Here is a 19,665-nt window from a genome sequence, read left to right on the forward strand (position 1 = left end):
GTGTATTTAAAAGTGTGAGTTTTTATCAGTATCACCATGTCATGTCACGTTGCAGACGGGACCGTCTCCTCTCTGAGGGGTCAGCGGGTCAGCATCACCTCGGGTCACCCCGGGTCATCTTTGCAGTGTGCGCCAGAGCCAGAGTCGATGTCAACGTGTCTGAGCTGCCACAAGGTGAGAAGGTCACGAGCAAATCACAGTCAGTATCTAAGATGTCAACGGCTGTTAAGACTTAATGTATATTACATAAAATGTGCAATAATCCTATGCCAAAAGACAAAGAATTAAAGTAATAACGTAAATTTGTCAGTGTGATAAACCAACTTATTACACTTTTGGTGTAGTATGTAGAACACACACTACATTGTACATTAGCTTTCCACTTTGTTCTTCCTTCTTCCAGGACGTCTCTTTAATTGATCGTCTTTCTGTTCTTCTCATGTCTTCAGGAATCTGCAGAGTTCAGAGACTCACACTGTCCTGTTTGCCTGCAGACGGCCAGTTTCCCTGTCCAGACCAACTGTGGCCATTTGTTCTGTGGTACGACATTACACACACACACACACACACACACACACACACACACAGAACCTTGTTTTTAGATCTTAGTGAGGACACATCTTAGACATCATGCGTCATCTCTAGCCCTAAAACCAGGACCAGACAAAATGTCCTCACTCTCTACGTTTTTTTGGTCCTCACAAAGGTGCACATACAAACACACAAGACACAGACACACAGGCACGCGCCGCTTCAGCCGTGTCACTTATGGTTGCCATGGTTTCCCAGTTCTGTCTCTCAGTGCTTCTTACCATTTTGTGGAGAAGACGTCCAAATGCTAAAGCCTCCGTGTGAAGTGTTTGTCACACACTGTAATAGAAGAAAGGAAAACGTGTGATTGGTGGATTGATCGATTGATAGATACTGTAGACATTATGTAGACAGTTTATCTAAAAGGTTCTTATTTTTGGGATTGTGGTCTAACCTTATCGTTATCTGTCACTGATTACAAAGCTATTTTTATTCCTGCACGTGCTTATCTTCCCTTTAACCTTAACCTACTGCAGTTATAGTACTGCACCTGACCCACTCACCTGTGTTTGAAACCCAGAGCCTCTTCCTCACCCTCCATTACTCGATGTAGTCAGTGACGAAATACTGCATTTCAGAAGAGTTTGAGGCCCACAGGCTGAGGGGTCTTGAGGGGCCCTAAATCAAACTCGACCAAACCTCCAAACCATAGCTGATATATTCATAAACAATAGCCCGAATCTCTGACAATACAGAAATTCTGGGAAAAGTCCAGAGCAACCTTTGCAGACATTTGTGTTCTCACATATCCAGTAGTCTCAAAACATATCTGTATGTCAGCACAGATCTACAAAGCAGCATAAAAATGAAAAACTGTCTGTCTCTCCTAGAAATGACCTCACTGTTCTAAATGTTCTTCAAAGCCTGTAGAGAATTGTGAAAATAAGTAAAAAGGGCATTTCATTTTGCTGCAAAAATACTTGATTATAAGAGAATTGGTCTGACTTAAAATACTACTAAATTTTGACTGACTCACATTACCTTGTTTGATAGCCAATCATTATGTTTATTTTGAGCTTTTATGATTCTGCATTTAATTATTTTCTGTAAATGAATCCTTTAAATGTTTCCACCCTCGTGGAAAAGAGATGTTTAATCTCAGACAATGAGACATCTCTGGTTAAAGCTAGGCTAAAAATACATAATACTAGTTGATTTTACACATTTATTATTGTGCACTGAAGTGTCAATTGTTCTGATTAATGTGTTTGACTGCGCAGCTCCCTGTCTGATCAGCTACTGGAGACACGGGTCATGGTTGGATGCTATCAGCTGTCCTCTCTGCAGACAGAAGGTACAGTACACATGCAAACACAGTCTGAACAGTCAGTTCACAATGACTGTGAACGTGGAGTAAAAAAAAATAAAAAATATCACTGACTCTTGCAGGTCAGCGTGCTGTGCCATCTCTTTAACGAGAGTCGATCAGACCGACAGTCGAAGGAGGTTCTCGGGGAAATCACAAACTACAACAGACGATATTCTGGAGCTCCAAGACGGGTCAGTAGCTCATCTGTCCTTCAGGTCTTCATGAAAATGTCCTGGTCGTTATCACAAACGAGTCATTCCACAGTAAAAGTGCTTCTTCTCCACTCTTCACCTGTCTGGTTGTGGAAAAGTAGAAGAAGAAAAAAAAGTCAGCTTCTCCTTTTAATTTAGTCCACTATGGAAAAACATTAACATTAACTGATGTAACTTGGGGAAAACATTTCGATATATTATAATCTAAATGTCTAATCTAATCTAACCTGTATAATCTATATAATAAGATTGTTCCAATCCAAATCCATATGGAGCTGGAGTGTGCAACACATTCTTCCTGTTTTTTTCCTACTTTTACACAACTGTACTCGTGAAGATAAGAGAAGAGGGAAATTCACTGCTGAAAGACTTGTGTCTGATAAGAAAGTGTGTTTCCAGTAACCAGACTTCTATTAAGTTCCTTCTGTTACAGGGAGTGTAAAAGTGTCTGACGCATATATGTATAAAAAAGAAATAAATTCAGCCTTGAATGTAACATCAGATGAGATCATACGAAAGACAAGAACGCCTGCTTTGTTTCCCATTACAATACATTTGGTAACAGTAATACCTGGCATTTACTAGACTGCCGAACAGGACTGACACGCCTAGTTGCCCGACCTTGAATGAGTATTTTCACTGAAATAAACCCGATTTATTTAATCAGATATCCTTCTGAACGTTTTCAATTTTAAAGGTGCAGGATGTAGGCTTTTGGGAGATCTAGCTACAGATATTGAAGGCAATATTTAAAATAACATTTTCATACATTTTTTAATCACCTGAAAACCACCTTAGAATTAGCTCTATGCAACTTCACCTCGAGATGTCACTAAATTTTTACTAAGGATTTTATGTCTGTCAGTTTGGTGTGACCTTTGGCATTTTGAATGGAATAACGTGAATGGTATTGTGTACTTACACGCTTCCAATTTGTTTAACTCACACAACGCATGTATGTAAGGCTTAAACATTGAATAAACCTGCCTAATACACCCTCTTTATGACGGCCATTGACAAACACAGGTGATATCAATGACATTAATTAAGGTTCCACTCCAAAAGCCAGGTTCCTGCTATTGTTCAAGTGCAAAAAGGATGTCACATGATATTGTGGTTGCACATCAGTGACACTCTGTATGTGCCGTATCATCTACCCTGTCCTCTAATGTTTGCTGGTTCTATTTCCTGACATGAACTCTTCTCCTCATCACTAACAGGTGACAGACTACCTGTGTGATGCTCCTCTCCTCCTGCAGTTACTGGCTCGTGGCCTCGGTGCAATGGGAGGCCTCGTGTGGCTGTTCTTCTTCAGAGTGGCTCTCTGCTGTGTGGGGACCGTGGTGTCCATCTCTTCCTCTCCTCCCCTGGACACAGAGTCCTCGTCGTTGGCCAGTCCTCTGGAGACAGACCCCTCCCTCTGTGGACTGCTGGGGGTCCTGGATGACCTGGTGGTCGTCATCCTGCTCCTCATCTGCATTATCAGCATCAACCGGCAAATGGTGTCAGAGGGGGAGGGACACTCTGCGAACCCCACAGCCTCTTAACCATTGGTGGGGAACTCACTGTAGAGACAGATGCAGCTGTAGAGTGTCAGTACAAGCTGTTCTACAAGGACTTGTATTGGATTTCTTGCTTCTGGCTGCGGCTAGTTGGATCAGTGGATGCATGAGTATCAGAGTATTTAAGAGTCAAGATGTCAAACTGTATCTCAGCCTCTCCACTTGTGTTTACAGAGCCTTTGCTGGAGTGAAATGATATCTGCAACAAGATGTTGTGCAACACGGTGTTTCAGCTTTGCTGACAAATCCCCAGCACTTAAAAAGGTCCAGTGTGTACAATTTAGAAAGGGTTTATTGAAAGAAATTCTATATACTATCCATAAGTATGTTGCACAATTACTTTAAACTAAAATCTTTTGATTTCCTTCACCTTAATAGAAACCTTAAACATGACAGGGGCCTTACTTTACAGAGGCTGCCATCTTGCATCACCTCATTTCGTTTTTGTATATATTAGATAGACATTTGATACTGAAACAATAGTTTTTAAACCGCCCCCATCTTAAAAACTGTCCAAAGCTTCATTTCACTCCTTAACCTGGGCTACAATTATGTCACACAAAAAATGTGAGTCAATGCAGTCAAAATAATTTGCCTTTTTACAGTGTGAATTTCATGTTATGTGTAAATAAAGAATATTTATTGCTTTAAGTTTGTTATTTTTATTAGCATGTTCTGTATCAGTAGTGCAACATTGATAATGTCAGCAGCCTGATTGGTACATTAGTTCCATAAAAATACAGTGATTGCCAAAATGAAATTGGTGGAATGTATAAGAAGTCAAGAAGAAAACAGTGTCAAAAGTGTAAACACCAAGTAACTGAGTGAGTTCACACTCACTCAACAGAGAAAATACTATTTTGGCAGCACCAGAGTTTTAAACAGGGTGTCATCACTGCATGTTGCTGCACCAGGCAGCTGCGTTCTTGAACATGCGCAGCCACGGTGAAGGTGTGAGAGACGCTCTGAAATCTCTCGGGGCCCAGGGCCACTGCCAGGCCAGGGTGCAACGCTCCGGGTGAGGCATCATGGCCAGGTGCCTGCCGTCCCTGGAGCAAAGCCCCGCGATACCCAGCGGAGAGCCGTTAGGGTTCAGAGGGTACTCTTCGGTTGGAGCACCTTGGTCATCGAGATAACACAAGGGGGCGAAACCACCAGAAACGATCTGCTCCTGAGCTTCAGAGTTACGAAATTGCATCAGACCTGCAGAAAGAAAAGAGGTCAGGAGGGGAAAAATCAATTTTAAACACAACTGTCGATTACAGAACTGATCTGAGACATGCAAGTCAGCAGATTGAGTTGTTACGCAAGTTGAAAGCTGTCAAAGTGAGAAATCTTTGTGTGCTCACTGGATGAGTGTGCAGTTTTTCACACAGTTTGTGTCTGCTTTAGAGTTGCTGCTATGTTTTACCTAAAGTTTACAATAAACAACACTCAAATAATACCAATGTATACTGTTAAAAATCAATAAGTTGCTATTATTATTATTATTATTGATAATAATAATAATAATAATAATAATGAACATACTTAAGGTCAAATCTGAATGACCCGTGTATTCATATTATTAATTACTCCTCTGTACTCAAACAATTACCAGGACTCTTCAGGATGAAGCTGCATACCCAATGGTCCTGCAAATATTTCACAATAAAGCTTACTTTTAAGAAGATTAATATTATATTATATATTGTTGTGTTTGTGACACACCAGGGCTGTCACAGTAAATTCATTTTCAACAAGTCTTAATACGAGGTGACGTCATGTTCCAGTGAGGCCCCAGCCTTGTACTCCAACTCTGCTTTAAATGACTATTTATGCATTTGTAACAGCTCGGCAAGGTACAAGAGGATAACACGTAACAGTTTTCTTCTAACATGTTATGTACATTGATCTGCCTCCAATGCAGATTTGACTTATCCATAACTGTACCTTCTCCATGCGCAACCCAGACTCCCAAAGCCGACCCCTCCATCCCTCTGAGCCAGATGGATGGTGAAGCCTGGATACCGACACTGACAAAGCGAGACTCAAACCTGCCAGACTTATTATGGGTCAGCACCACTTCAGACTCTGGGGGAAGATTTTAAACAATAGGACAGTGTTTAGCCAACTGTGATGAGTACAATCTGTTTTTCACTTACAACAGTAACAGTTTTATTTTACTTTCAGTAATTACTATTATTAAGACTGCAGGCAACATTTCATTGCTCTCCCCACTCCCTCATTCACCTGCTCCATCCTTGCCTTCTCCCACCCAGCCCAGCAGGGCGAGCAGCTGGCAGCCATTACACACACCCAGACTCAGTGTGTCATCCCGTTGTCGGAAGCGATCAAATTCAGCCTTGGCCTTGGGGTTGAACGCAACAGTAGCAGCCCAACCTTTAATGAAAGTAGAATACAGTTGAATTCAGTGTCTTGCATTGAACTGGGACTTGTGTGTGTGTATGTGTGTTTCACTTTTTGTTACCTTTAGCTGATCCTAGCACATCTGCGTAGCTGAACCCACCAACAAACACTACTGCTTTGAAGCGCTCCAGGGTCAGAGAGCCAGAGCACAGGTCTTGCATCGTCACATCCCACACCTACTCACAAATATAGATCATGGTCAGGCACTTAAGCTGTGTGGCTTTGGTTCAAGTTAAAGCATGTAGACATTTTTGCAAAAAATAGTCAAATTTAGATTCATCCAAAACTAATCCCTCTCAATCCTCCTTTAAGCTCTGCTGGTATTTACTGTTTTCTCTTAGTTTTGCTCTAGTTCTGGATGTTTCTGGGTGGCACCACTTAGTCAGTGTGTTTATATACTCGAGCCAGTAATGGGGAGCAGATGAGGTTACAGCCTTGCAGGGATCAGAAGCTGCAGTAATGGCAGACACAGCACGTAAGAAACACCAGTCTGATGAGGCTAAACAATGAGCAGCCAAAGCTGTTCAGAAAACTGACTGAATCTGGGGTTGGTCTTTGTGCACTGACGAGCACTAAAGGAGTAAACAGCAATGGTTTGTATTTATAGCGCTTTTCTAGTCTTGATGACCACTCAAAGCTGCTTTACACAGTTTTGCCATTCACTCACACTTTCATACAGCACATCTATGTGCATCCAGAGCATTTACACAGCCATTGTGACCCAGACTCCATGCTACAAGCAGTGAATTGGGGACGAGGATCATGCCTTATACTGTACCTACCTCGAAGCCAGCCATATACAGAGATACAGACATCTCTCGGTCTCCATTACTGCCTTCTTCTCTGACCACAGCTACACGGGGCAGAGCTGCAGCTGAAAGAACACAAGACAAATCTAACAATGTGCCTTACATAGTAATAACATAGCTTAAATAACTTAATTTTATTAGATAAGTATCAGTTATGTTTAGTCTTACTGGGCTGCTTGATGCTGAGGGTTTCACTGGGGTCAAAGGAGAGTTTAAAGTATGGCTGTGTCCTCTTAGCCAGCCCCTCCTCTTCCTGTTCAACACACAGCTCATTGGCCTGGAGGCGCTCCAGCCGGAAACTGGTGTCCTCCCATAATGCTCTGAGGTCGGGAAGCGGCTCTCTGAGCACTTCCTCTTCGTCAACACAAACTCTGACCTGGATGTCAAGCAAGAGACAGAGAGACACACTCGTTACAGATGAAGTTTAACGGTTTAAGACTTAACACTGTCGAAGCAGACGTCTTACCATAGCCTCTGGTCCAAAGCCACACGTTTTGCCGACACGAAGGCACCGCACGCCTGCGTCGCTAAATCGCTGACTCACGGCTTCGACATTAGGCTGCGACACCTCGAGAACCAAACCCAACTCTTCGCTGAACAGCAGCTCCATGACTGTGCAGATGAAGATGCACCAAGTTGTATACAGCGTATATATTACCGTAAACAAAAAACAAAATGTGCACATCTGTCTGCTTACCTCCAGTTCCTTGTGATGACAATTCAACAGCAATTCCACGGTTCCCTGCAAACGCCATCTCCAGCAAACAGGATATGAGGCCTCCATCACTGATGTCATGTCCTGCACTAAGCAGACGGTCTGAAAGAAGGGGGGGAGGGGGTCACTATCCACTTAAGACTAAATCTCTAATGTGCTTCATATATAAATCAAACTGACTCTTTAAAAAGGCAGAAGATACAAAGTAAAACCACTAGGGGGCTGTGTCAACACAGCACAGAACTGTGTCCAAATGAATGGTTAATGAGAATAAAGCAGAAACACAAATCTCTCAGACTGAAATAACTATAAACTAAGTTCAACTTTTTAATTCTTCCCTTTATGGAAGGTAGTTATTTTCCTGAACACAAAAACTGACCTTGTATGAGTGACTGCATGGTGTCGAAGCAGGCAGCCAATAGTTGCGGCTGGTCCAGGTCAGGGGAACAGTCTCCCAGTTGACCGTAGCACTGAGCCAAGGCCGATCCTCCCAGACGATGACATCCTGGACTCAGAGGAACCCACAACAATACACCTGCAGACAGAGGACACAGGGTCAGAGGCTGCTGTGGAGAGTTAGTTTGACAGAGGAGACAGATGTATGCACTATTTTCTGCAATGTGCCTGATTTTCACACTGACATATAAAAATCTCAACTTTAGGTCAAACTGGTCTTTTGTCCATGATGCATGTGCATGACCCTGAGGATGGGGTCTGAAAATTCTCCATAGTTTGCCTTTCACACTTGAAGAACACAGCAGGGGATAGTCTGGGTTAGATGCTTTCACAACAGCAGGAGAAAATCCAGAGTCGAGGACATAGGAGGCAAAAATCACCCACCCAGTTGCTATGAATTAAATGGACCCTCTCCTGTTGTGTTCACTGAGACAATACCTGTGATCTGGCAGGAGAAGTTCCACAAGAATAAAGAACAAGCTTAAACAATCAGTGGAGCTCCACAATTTGATGGAACAGTTAATTAATAACAAAATAGTACACAAACTAGCTTAGTTTAAATGCAACTTACTGTCCATCTCTCCATCCAAACTATGGCAACCAAGCCTATGCTGTTTTTTTCCTTTTAGAATGAGCAATCATATTGCATGTTTGAGTGCGTGTGAGCAAGTGCGCATTTGCCTGTGAGTGTGTCATACCTTCGCCATCTGGATCCTCAAGATCGGGCGTCACGGTGGCCGTGATGTCAGGACAGACTGCGTATGCTGAGATAACCAGAGCACCTGACACGGAATTGAATTGTTTAATGATTTAAAAACTCAAACACACATCTACAGACACACGCGCTTGTGTAGTGAGAGTACCTGGAGCTTTGACCGTCTCTTTTCCAACTCTCGCAGCCATACTCAGTGAGTCCTTGCCCCCGTCGACGGCCACTCCGAGCTGACCCATAACCTCACACATGGCTTTGCAGGCCTCCCACAAACAAGCTCCCTCACCAGGCAGCTTGGCAGCCCACATCCAGTTCCCACTACACTTCACATCCTGAAAAAACACGACCACAATCTTTAAGGAATACTTCACCCATTTGCATGTGGCTTTGTATAGCTAGAATAGCAGTAGTATTTTTATTTATTTATTTTTTTTTTTAATTGTGCTTCCCCCCCCTCAGTTTTCCACTGAGTTGTAAAAAATCCCTTTTTTCCCTTTCAACGTTTGCCCTGCACTGAGTCAAACGACGTCATTCGGTGAAATATTCCTTAGACCTTCCTTTGTGAAGTGAGGACATCTTGTATTTTTTTAAATACAAGATTAATTGTTCAATTGTTTTGCAGGTGTAATTTGATAGATTTGCAGAAACAACATTTCTGTGATCAAAAGCACTTCCAAAGCACAAAAGAAACCAGTGGGGAGTGACATGAATGTAACAGCAGAAAATAGTGAGTCTTCTCACCTTCAGCGCTGTGACTCTGGCAAACAACAGATTGGTCAGAGCTTCACCCACAGACATACGAGCCCCAGCAGCAGGACAAACTAGCCCTTTAATTGGCTGCTCCCCGATGGCTGTTGCTGCTCCCTCGAGGCTGAACGGTGACAGTGCAACAACAGCCACGTCAGCCAGCGGCGTGTGAAGAGGGCCGACACACTGTTGCTGGGCAACCAACCCAGTCACAGATCGGTCCACCTGAGACAGGGAGAGAGGAAAAACACCGTCTCACACATGTGTGCAGACATTTACTTCTACAGAGACAGACAGAGCAAACAGGAATGTGACACACACCTTGTTGGTCAGGTAGCGTTTGGACGCCACAGCAGGCAAACGCAAAACTCTGTCCAGAGCAGCTTTGACCGTCAGCCCAGCAGGAAGTGTCAGATGCTGGTGGGTTGGGGACAGACGTTCCATCTTAAATTCTTTCTGAGGCATTTTTCCCAAAACCCACTCCAGCTGCAAGTCAACAGGACAACGCCCACTCTCTGTCTGGTCACTACCACCTGCCTCATCATCCACCAGCACAATCTGTGGGGCAGACAGAGATTATGGCTCATGCTCAAACAAATATTACAAAACAAATACAATTGAAGATATTCAGATATGTTTATACTATTCAATCTCACACACACTTACTTCCTCATGAGGCATTCATATCTTCGCTCAAGACGACGTGAAAGCACAAAATGACTTAAATCACAGTTGTCTTCTTTTGATGACATGGTGCATGTAAATGACCTTGATGTTAAGTTCATTTTTGTCATGGTTATAAGTGTTCATTTTATTTTGAAACAATAATGCTCATGCTTTTACTTTGAAATAACTTGCAAAGTGTTGTAAAGCGGAAGTAACTGTCGTAACTCAGAGAAATACCGCAAAAGTTGATGGAAATAAACACAGTAAAATTTAACGTGTAGTTTGGTTACTTGAGGTTCATCAGCACCCGGTTGATAGGTTTGTCGAGTTTGTTAAGTTAAATGTGTGTTTATCGACTTTTCACGGACTTTATCTGCTTTGTTTAATGATAACTTTTTCACCCACTAGAGGGTGCTGTTGCATTTCAGTAAAGCCATGTTTAGCACATTGATTTCAAGGTTTAAGTTAATTGTTATGTGAAGTGAAAGGCAATTTAGGAAGGGACAAAGTTGAAAGGATTTGTAAACAAATAGGAATTACACATTTATGGCACTCAAGGTAGAGATTGTAAAAGGTTAATAGTGTAAAGGGAATTCATTTAAGGTAATAAATATGGTTAAAGGTACAGTGCAGGCCAAGTGCCCTCTGCTGGACGACATGACAATGGCTTTACACAGTCTGAAGGAATTGCAGGCTGTATATTACACCTCCCCACCTGGAAACTAATTCTGTGTGATATTACAATAGGTCTGGACAATTTGAGGAAAATATCTAATTGCAATATTTGTGATGGATATTGTGATTGCGATTTGATATGCATAGTATTTCTTCAGTCACTGTGTTACAGGTTTATAATGTGATGAAGTATTAATACATGATAACACCAACAAAATCACTTCATTTAAAGAGGATTTTGGTAGAAACCTACCTTGCCATCTCCGGTGACATTTCCCACAAAGTCAACCGGGCACTTCTCCCTCTGACACACCTTCTCCAGGAAAGGCCTGTCTGATGGGTGGAGCAGCAGGGCATTGCTCTCCTGATACTCTGCTCCCCACAGCTCCAACACACTCAGAGTGGGGTCACCTTTCTACAAAGCAGAGAGGGAACACAACATGAGTATTTGTGTTCCTCAAGCCAAGATTACATGTGACCATTTCAATATCGTAGGATCACTGTGCATTTGACACTCGTCTCGTGAGACTTGACAGTCATTGTGTGTTTAGACTACAGGAGTCACTGAGATGGGGGAAACATACACACTATTACTGTGTTTCCATCATGGTACAGGTCAGTTTGGTACATTACGGTACAGTTTGGAATGGTAAAGCCCAGAGTTAGACTAGCATTCTACCATGAACAGTACAGAAGTGACACATTAATGTGTGGAAACCAATTAATTAAGCCTGGTTCCGTTTCTACAGGTTGACTGCTGAACTTTTATTGAAGCAGTGCCGGGTGTGAACTGCCATGTTTTGTTAAGTTTTGTCGAAGAAGAAGAATGAAAAGGAGTGTTATTGATGGTCATGTTTCAGACTGTGACACCAGCCTGGTCTCTGAATGACTAAGATGGCTGGAGCGGTCGCAGATTCTGATCATGAGCCACAGTGGAAAGACATCAGAGGGTGTCTTTAATTGCATCTTTCACACTCAGAAAATCATTAAATGTGATCTAAGCTTCAGTGTTCATCGCTGATTACCTTGAACTTGCTGCAGTAGATCACAGCCCCAGCCGGCTCACTCAGCTCCTTGAGCACATTGCCTAAAGATGACGATAAGTGTCAACACTTAATCTCTTGTCTGCTTCCTTCGATACGATGTACCACTAAAGACGGAGTTGTGTTTAGCACCATTTCCTCCTGCCCCCTGATCATGAATACTGCAGACTGGATTCCCACTGCTTCTTTCCAAACATGCTCTGAGGGCACGATTCATCTTCTGCTCCATCTCAGCGTCACCTCTCTGCACCGCACCCAGATCCCTCTCGCTGGAGTTGTCCCCCTGGACCTACAAGAGAAACTCTGTTGATTTACAACAAATCAGCCTCACCATGTGGAATCAATAATGGCCTTCCTTAAAGGATTAGTTCAGGTTCTTTGAGGTGTGGTTGTTTGAGGGAGTTGGTCTTACTAAAAACATGGCTGACAGCAGGGACATAAGGAAAATCAGATGATAGCCACTTGACAAAAGGCTCACATACTAAAATGTATGCCAGCTCCAGGCTAAAATACCTAAATCTACACTTTATTTCCATGTTACACAGCCCATTTCAGTTGGAAAATAAAGTTTAAAACCACGCACTCTCCAATATTCAAAGTCCATAGGGAAATTCAGCATTTTTAGCATGAAGACTACTCTACTGCTGCTTCTCTTGCTATATTTATGTCACTTAGATGACTCAGAATGAAGGATTTCAAGAACAGAAGACACAAAATAACTTCTCTGTCTTTATAAAAACCACACTTAACCCGAGCTACCATATTAACATGAAGCTCCTACTTGTACAGAGGAGGCGGCTCCTCCTCCCACACCGATCCTGTACACTGGTCCTCCAATCTTCACCACTTCCATTCCTGATCAATAAGTACAGCAGAGGTATTGATCAACACGTACAAATATAGCCTCAGCATTGATTAAACTCATTTTTCACAAAATGTTACCAGTCTTCGCTTCTTCTTTCTTCACATGTGCATCCTCAATCGAACCCAGACCACCACTGAACATGATCGGCTTAATCCACTCTCGTCGCTCGCCGTTGGCCAGCCGCATGCCAAAAGAACGAGCAAAACCTGAGAGAGGCACAGAAACCTGCAGTTAACCAGCACACTAAAATCATTTAACCAATGTAAACATACGTTGTGTGCTATTTCACAAAGAAATACATGTTTTACATAGTTTTAATCAGTCAAAATCACTCCTATTGACATTGGTTGTGGTTACTTGTGGAAATAAATTTAGACTGATAAATAGTACAAAGATTATTTTGTACTATGGGTCAATTCTGTTGACCTGTTTTGAGTATGGTAAATAAAGTTGTTGAAGAATGTAGAAGACCTTCAGTGTGTTTGGTTCAGTTTGTCATACCTGACAGGACAGGTTCTCCAAACTTGTTGCCGTAGTCTGATGCTCCATCGCTGGCCTCAATGGCCACTTGTAGAGGAGGAGCGAAGCTGGAGGGATATTCCCAGCCGTCTCCCTCCGACTCCCAGGGGAGAGTGTAACCTGGAGAGGATGACAGGGTTCAAACTGATTTCTGTGAAGAACTATACAAGGTCTTGCCATATACTACATTTTTGTATTCCAATTGTTTCCATAAAACACTTTTACATAAATAAATAAAACGGCAGACACACGTGTAATTACAGTTTGGTTTAATGTTGTTTGTTAAACCAAGTCTGACCTGGTATATGTAGATTGCCAAAACAGTATCCTGCAGTGCCAGCAATGACATGGCCTCCTTGTCCAGCACTCTGGACATCTCTGATACGACCTCCTGTCCCGGTGGTGGCACCACTGAACGGTGCTACACCTAGACATCACATGAGATGGCAAACAAAACGTGACGACAAAAAACAGACACTTCCATAGCAACTAAGGTTAATTTTGTATGTCCAGACCTGTTGGGAAGTTGTGTGTCTCTGCGGTGAAGATGACATGTCGCAATGAGGGACGTGTCTCATACGGGCTGGCTTGGGAAGGATCTTTGGGGTAAACACAGTCCAGTTTCATGCCTTTGATACCGCTGGACACACATATGAACACAGTGAGACAGTGTGAATTACACACACACACACACCATCTGTGGTTGCTGTGCTGCTGCCATTGCTACCTGCTGTTGTCACAGAACTTGATGACGTTGTTCGGGTTGCTGCTCCGCTGAGTGTCCATTATGAGACTGAAAAGAGTCTCTTTCTGCTCCTGCCCGTCGATCACCATCCTGCCTCTGAAGAACCAGTGACGACTGTGCTCACTGGGACACCACGGCAAAGCGTTAAGAGAACAAAAACAACCAGAATGCACCAAGTGACGAGCGACCGCCACAAAGACATCCTGCTAATATGCTCACTGCAGGCAAACCACCCACCTGTTGGACTGTGCCAGGTCAAAACACTCCACGCTGGTGGGGTTCCTTTTAACCCTCTGGAACATCGACGTGTAGTAGTCCAGATCCCAAGAGTCGAAGGCCAGACCTGCATTTAGCACAACAGACACATGAGATTCGGTAGAATGTTTATAACACCACCACAGACAGTTTTAGTTTATGCATACTTAAATATAATTCTGTAGTAGTAGAAATATACAGGCACTAACATTATGATTGTATTAATATTTAAATTGAGTGCTGCTTAAATTAAACATAACTGCATAAGTGCATAAACATGAGCACACAGCATCATATTTTTTGAGTTAGTATAAATTAAAATTAACAACTTAAATCCTGGTTAATGCAATAGTCTGCCTCTAGAATTCCAATTTTACAATCCAACTCACTGCTTTTATTTTTTTAAAAACTGGATTCAGAGTCTGAATCCGGACTAACTGACTGATGACACCTCACATGTCTGATATCACTTAGATCAGTGTATTCAGAAATAGATGGAGCCTTGTTCTAATTTGGGGTTTCTTTTGCTTTCACAGCACTTCAAATACACAGTCACAAAGCACACGCATGCACGTGTGCGATAATGAGCAGCAGCATAGCCTTGTGACATTAATCAGCTTCATCATGTGACATGATTACGACTGAAAGCAGGCATAAAGACAGAGGAACGTAAGGAAGTGAGCATTTAATAAGAAACAGAGGTGGAGAAAAGCTGAGGCTGAAGACAATCAGAGAGAATCACCCAGATCGTCGTTTGCCTTCTCCAGTGCTGCACGACCCTTCCCCAGGATGTCCACCTCAAACACTGGCTGTGGTTTGGTTTCCACGGTGAAGGAGGTGATGGGATGTTGGTAGATACACTCAGTCATACTGTCATACAGACATGCAATCAGCTTTTTTAGATCTCCATTGAGCTCAGTGACACTGTCTCCCTTTCTGGGCTAGAGCAGAAGGAGAAGAGGAAGGCATGTTTAGTGTATTTACATAAAGAAAACAGGCTTGGGTATCCTTCTTGTGTGTGTACCTTGATTAGAAACCTGCGGGACACCTCTACTCGTGTGACATTAGTGAGGCCAGCACTCTGACAGATGGACACAGCATTAGTGGACCAAGCAGTGGAGAAGTTCAACCTGAAATAATAATATTTTAAAGCTATTATTTATGTGGAAAATGTCTCTCAGCTGAATGCATCATAGACCCGTTTGCCTGTTGGATGCCTGACAGATCAAAATGAAAACTCATAATAACCAGATTATTCCAGAGCACATTTTCTAAATTTGAGAGGTCGGATTAATGTGTTTGACTCATAGTGAACGTTTTCAGTGAAAAAGCTTTGACGGTCCACAGACAAAAATTTGTTTTCGAATAGGTAGTACTGGAGACTGCAGCCTCCAGGGGTCAGTAGTGGGTCTTCAAACTTGTTACCTAAGCTAACAGAAGTGAAATCTCATGCAGCCATAAATCACATTTGATTTTGATATCTGCTCCAAACCGACAATAACAGATGTGACACAAAATCAGGTGTGAATATAGATATATATATATTTTTAAATAACTGAAAATAAGTGTTTAATTTTGTTCCAAAACAAAACATATTACAAAACTGCATTTAGGGTCAAATTATTGGAATAATGTAAGGGATACATAACTATATTTACAATGTTTTAATTATTAATTATCACTAGAATATGAATAACAGTTGTTTTTCCATTAAACATTTTCAATGATCCCTTTATATTACAAGGGGAGGGGCTTGAGTGGGTCCTCTTCTATGGAGACTGCCATGTTGTGCCGCCATGTTTGTAAAGTAGCCCAAATTTGACAAATCGAACATTTAAGAAGTGACAGCCACTTTAGTTTTCTATGTATATCCTGAAGGGGGGCAAAAAGAAAAAGGTTTTTAGTTGAATGCTCCATTCAACTAAAAACCTGTAGATGCCACTACACACTGGTGTTGACTATTAAGTTTGATTTCTGCAGTTGTAGCCCAAAGCCTGGTTTCATCAGGCAGTCAAGTTCAGTTTGGTATGTATGTGAAGCTGTGTAGCTCTTGCCACTCAGCCTACACAACCCACAGTGGAAACTTAAGCAAGAAGAATGACCTAACTGCGCTGCGCTGTGCTGTGCTGCCTGCTGGACTTGCAGGTTTTTGTTGTGGCACAGTTCAAGCACAGGTCCTGTTATGAAAGTATCTCTTTACCACCGATATCAGAAAAAAAACAAAGAAACAACCGAGTCTCAAGCTGCAGCAGTACCTGGGTCCAATCTCCACCAGTTTCTCCCCGCTGCCTTCGTTGAGGTTTGGTTCCTCCGACAGCGGCTCTGCCTGCAGGGGAGGACGAAACAACCAAAGAAGAACACCCTTCTGCTCTGTGCTGAGACTCTCACAGCCTGCAGTAGAAAGCACAACATTAATTTATACATCGAGCAATAGATACAATCAGTTTTATTATGAGCTGGAACACTCACCTGTCAGCTCAACATTGAAGCATAGCTCAGTGGTGATTGACACTTGGGGGTAGAGCTTGGCTGCCCGCTGTAAGGCCCGCCCATTCACTGCTTCATTACTGTAGAACCGCACCACAGCCATAACTGATGGAGCAAGGGAAAAATTCATTCATTTTCATAGCTGAGGAATTAATAAAAAATCTATCTCAAAATGTCACAGACAAAGCACTGTAGGCATCATTTGTCAATGAAATTGATCAAGTCTGAGTTAATACGTAATGAAACCAATGACGACTCAGTCAGAGATCAAGAGGTCAATAATGATGATCAATAAAAAGGGAGGACTGTTGAATTTTCTCACTAAGTTTGACCTTTGTCTCCAGATCTTGTCAAGACAAACCAATAAGCAACTTGTAGGATTGTGCAAAGCCTGGAAAATTACCACAGACATAAATAAAAAAGCTGCAAGATATTGCAGACTAATGCATGAGAAGATTTTATTAAGAGCGCAAAGTATGTCAGTGTTTCAGGTTAGTTCTTGGTGACAGCGACGAAACAGAAGTGAGCACAAACAAATCAGTGCTGCATATGTCGATGCCTAATATAAGCACACTTCACTTTGAACCCTTACTTAAAGAAAAAAATTGCAATCGCATGTATTGAGTTCAGCTTAAGGGTAGTTCAAATTTTCTCAATTTACCTTTGGACTTACAATGAGTTAAATATCTGGAGTTTCTTTACTGAATTAAGTTAAATAATATTATTGTCCAAACAAACAGTTTGTGGCTCAAAAATAACCAATATTTTCATTAATAATTTAATTATTTTCTTAGGTAATGTATAAGTTGTTTGACCAAAGGAAGAGTGGAAAATGTCAAACACTCTTTCCTAGCCCTCAAAATGACGGTGTCCTCAAATGCCTACGGTCACAGCAGAGCAGCGAAACCACAAGATATTCACATTTAAGGTCAAATCAGATGATTTGTTTTTGCTAACTAAAAACCCCTTCAGGTCTAATTCTGTCTTAAACAGTGACAACTTCAACCTTATAACAAAGTGTCTAACCCAACGTAACCTCCTTGAATCCTTGAAGTTGTGTAGAAAAGATGTCTGGTATATATATCCACACATCAGGCCCCTAACAATTGGGTCATTGATTGTTTGCATGTTGGAGGTCACACTCTGCATGGTCAGGAGCTTTCTGTTAGACCCTAACCACATGAAGACGGCTGCTGCAACTTATTTGAAAACCCCATGTGCTTCCATTCATTTGGACAACCTAGCCTTAACCTTAACCACAGTGTAAGGCATGTGAAACAAGTCCTGCCCTGACAAGGTTAACATTAATAACAGAAAAATGCCAGAAAACGGAAAACACACAGACTTCTGCAGCTTTTGTTGTTAGGAATCTGTATTGACTTCCATTCATTTGAACGGCATAAAAGAAAGAAAGCTTTAATTGTGATATTTCAATTTAATATCCAAACCAACCACGGTTCACAGCTAACCTTTAACTTTAACTTTAACCAAAGCCTCAGAAGTCTGCCTCTTTGAAGAGTTCTGGTCCTGACAGGGTCAGTGTTTACACCTGAAATGGCCACAGAAGTCACAACAACGCTTAGACCACACACACACACACACACAAACAAACACACACACACATTGATGCGCGTCTACATTAAACAGCACTAACTTAAACGTGTTGTTAGCACGTTAGCACGTATCTGCTGCTTCTCCACGCAGAACTACTTCATATAGAACGCAGTCATGCTAACTTTTACAACCCAGTCAGATTTAGCAGAAAGTTAGCTCGTGAGTAACATTAGCTAACTTACGGGAGTTAGTTACGTCAGTGACGGAGTCTTCGTTGAGGATGGGGAAGTGGAGCTCTGGGTCCTGGAGAAGCTCTTGCAGTTGGTACTGTGTGGACTGGAGGAGGTCAGAGTTGGTGGAAGGACTGGGGGGAGAACGGGGGGGAGGCAGGGTGGTGTACTTCTTCACCCACGTGCGAGCGCTCCGACTGTAGTAGGCGCATGCGCGAGGGCTGCTGCTGCCAATTAGTACACAGTCCTGTGACAGGATTTAAAAAAAAAGAAAAAAAGACTTAAATAAGAGATGAGGGGAATTCTTGTGTTTAAATAATGTTTTATTAAGGTCTTTCAAAAACACATTTACTTCTCCTTTTACCAAAACAATTAGCTTTTGTAGGATTTGGATATGCAATACTGTTCTAGCTGAGGGAATTTGAGTGCATAGAAGTTAAATAATAGAGTCCCCTTATCTCTCACTTCATCTTAATCTAATTTTACTATACCCGATTGTGAAGTATATGTGAGGAAGATGCAGATGATGAGAGATCAAATGATCTTGTTGGGAATAAAAGTCCGGCCAATTTACACCACTGTATTTTAAAGTTGGTGACAAAGGTGTTACATCAAGAGCTCAATATTTTGAGCTCAGGTGCTTTAAAACCTACAGAAAGTCAACCAATCTGATTTGTTTTGGTAACTTTGGGGACCACTCCTTGAGGAAGTATCACATCAACTTTAAAATGAGATCAGTGTGATCTAGAGTGGTGAATGATCTTGTAGAATATCCAGCCAGATGGTTTTTGCATAACACATACTTGACATACTTCAAAGGCTGTCTCCAGTCTGCATCAAACTTCACATTTGACTTGAAGTTCCAGCCTCACAGCCTGGCCAAGGCATAAGCAAACTAAGCAGCTGCAGCATTCAGAGCCACGTCCTCTGGTAGTCATGGTACCTGGGTCACAGTCAGAGCATGCCCATTCAGCACAATATGCAGCATTAAATACATAAATCCTACTTGACATGAGGGTCTAAGGATAAAGGGTGTCACTTGATGTACAGACTGTAAAAGCCCTTTGAGGCAAACTGTGTTTGTGATGGGTTATATGAATAAAA

The 19,665-nt window shown here is 42.1% G+C and overlaps 2 protein-coding genes across 2 annotated transcripts; one reads left to right on the forward strand and one right to left on the reverse strand.

Annotated features, from left to right (window-relative positions):
- The first annotated feature begins 113 nt into the window (after positions 1–113).
- Positions 114–4,325, forward strand: LOC122781143 (E3 ubiquitin-protein ligase RNF170-like). The gene is made up of 5 exons (XM_044044672.1): positions 114–174; positions 450–540; positions 1,812–1,885; positions 1,981–2,091; positions 3,333–4,325. Exons 1-5 carry the CDS (start codon positions 148–150, stop codon positions 3,657–3,659), a joined length of 630 nt encoding a protein of 209 aa, XP_043900607.1. The 5' UTR covers positions 114–147; the 3' UTR covers positions 3,660–4,325.
- pfas (phosphoribosylformylglycinamidine synthase) lies at positions 4,321–18,736 on the reverse strand. The gene is made up of 28 exons (XM_044044671.1): positions 18,574–18,736; positions 16,760–16,882; positions 16,546–16,681; positions 15,315–15,420; positions 15,033–15,231; positions 14,273–14,378; positions 14,018–14,158; positions 13,806–13,930; positions 13,589–13,717; positions 13,273–13,410; positions 12,849–12,977; positions 12,688–12,761; positions 12,039–12,195; positions 11,889–11,950; positions 11,117–11,278; positions 9,844–10,080; positions 9,517–9,747; positions 8,927–9,107; positions 8,762–8,845; positions 7,987–8,142; positions 7,590–7,709; positions 7,359–7,504; positions 7,061–7,268; positions 6,866–6,957; positions 6,145–6,259; positions 5,907–6,056; positions 5,607–5,747; positions 4,321–4,877 (listed from the first exon to the last, which is right to left on the reverse strand). Exons 2-28 carry the CDS (start codon positions 16,878–16,880, stop codon positions 4,567–4,569), a joined length of 3,957 nt encoding a protein of 1,318 aa, XP_043900606.1. The 5' UTR covers positions 16,881–16,882; positions 18,574–18,736; the 3' UTR covers positions 4,321–4,566.
- Between the last annotated feature and the right edge of the window lie 929 nt (positions 18,737–19,665).

The sequence above is a fragment of the Solea senegalensis genome, linkage group LG14 (assembly GCF_019176455.1).
Source record: "Solea senegalensis isolate Sse05_10M linkage group LG14, IFAPA_SoseM_1, whole genome shotgun sequence".
Lineage (NCBI taxonomy): Eukaryota > Metazoa > Chordata > Actinopteri > Pleuronectiformes > Soleidae > Solea > Solea senegalensis.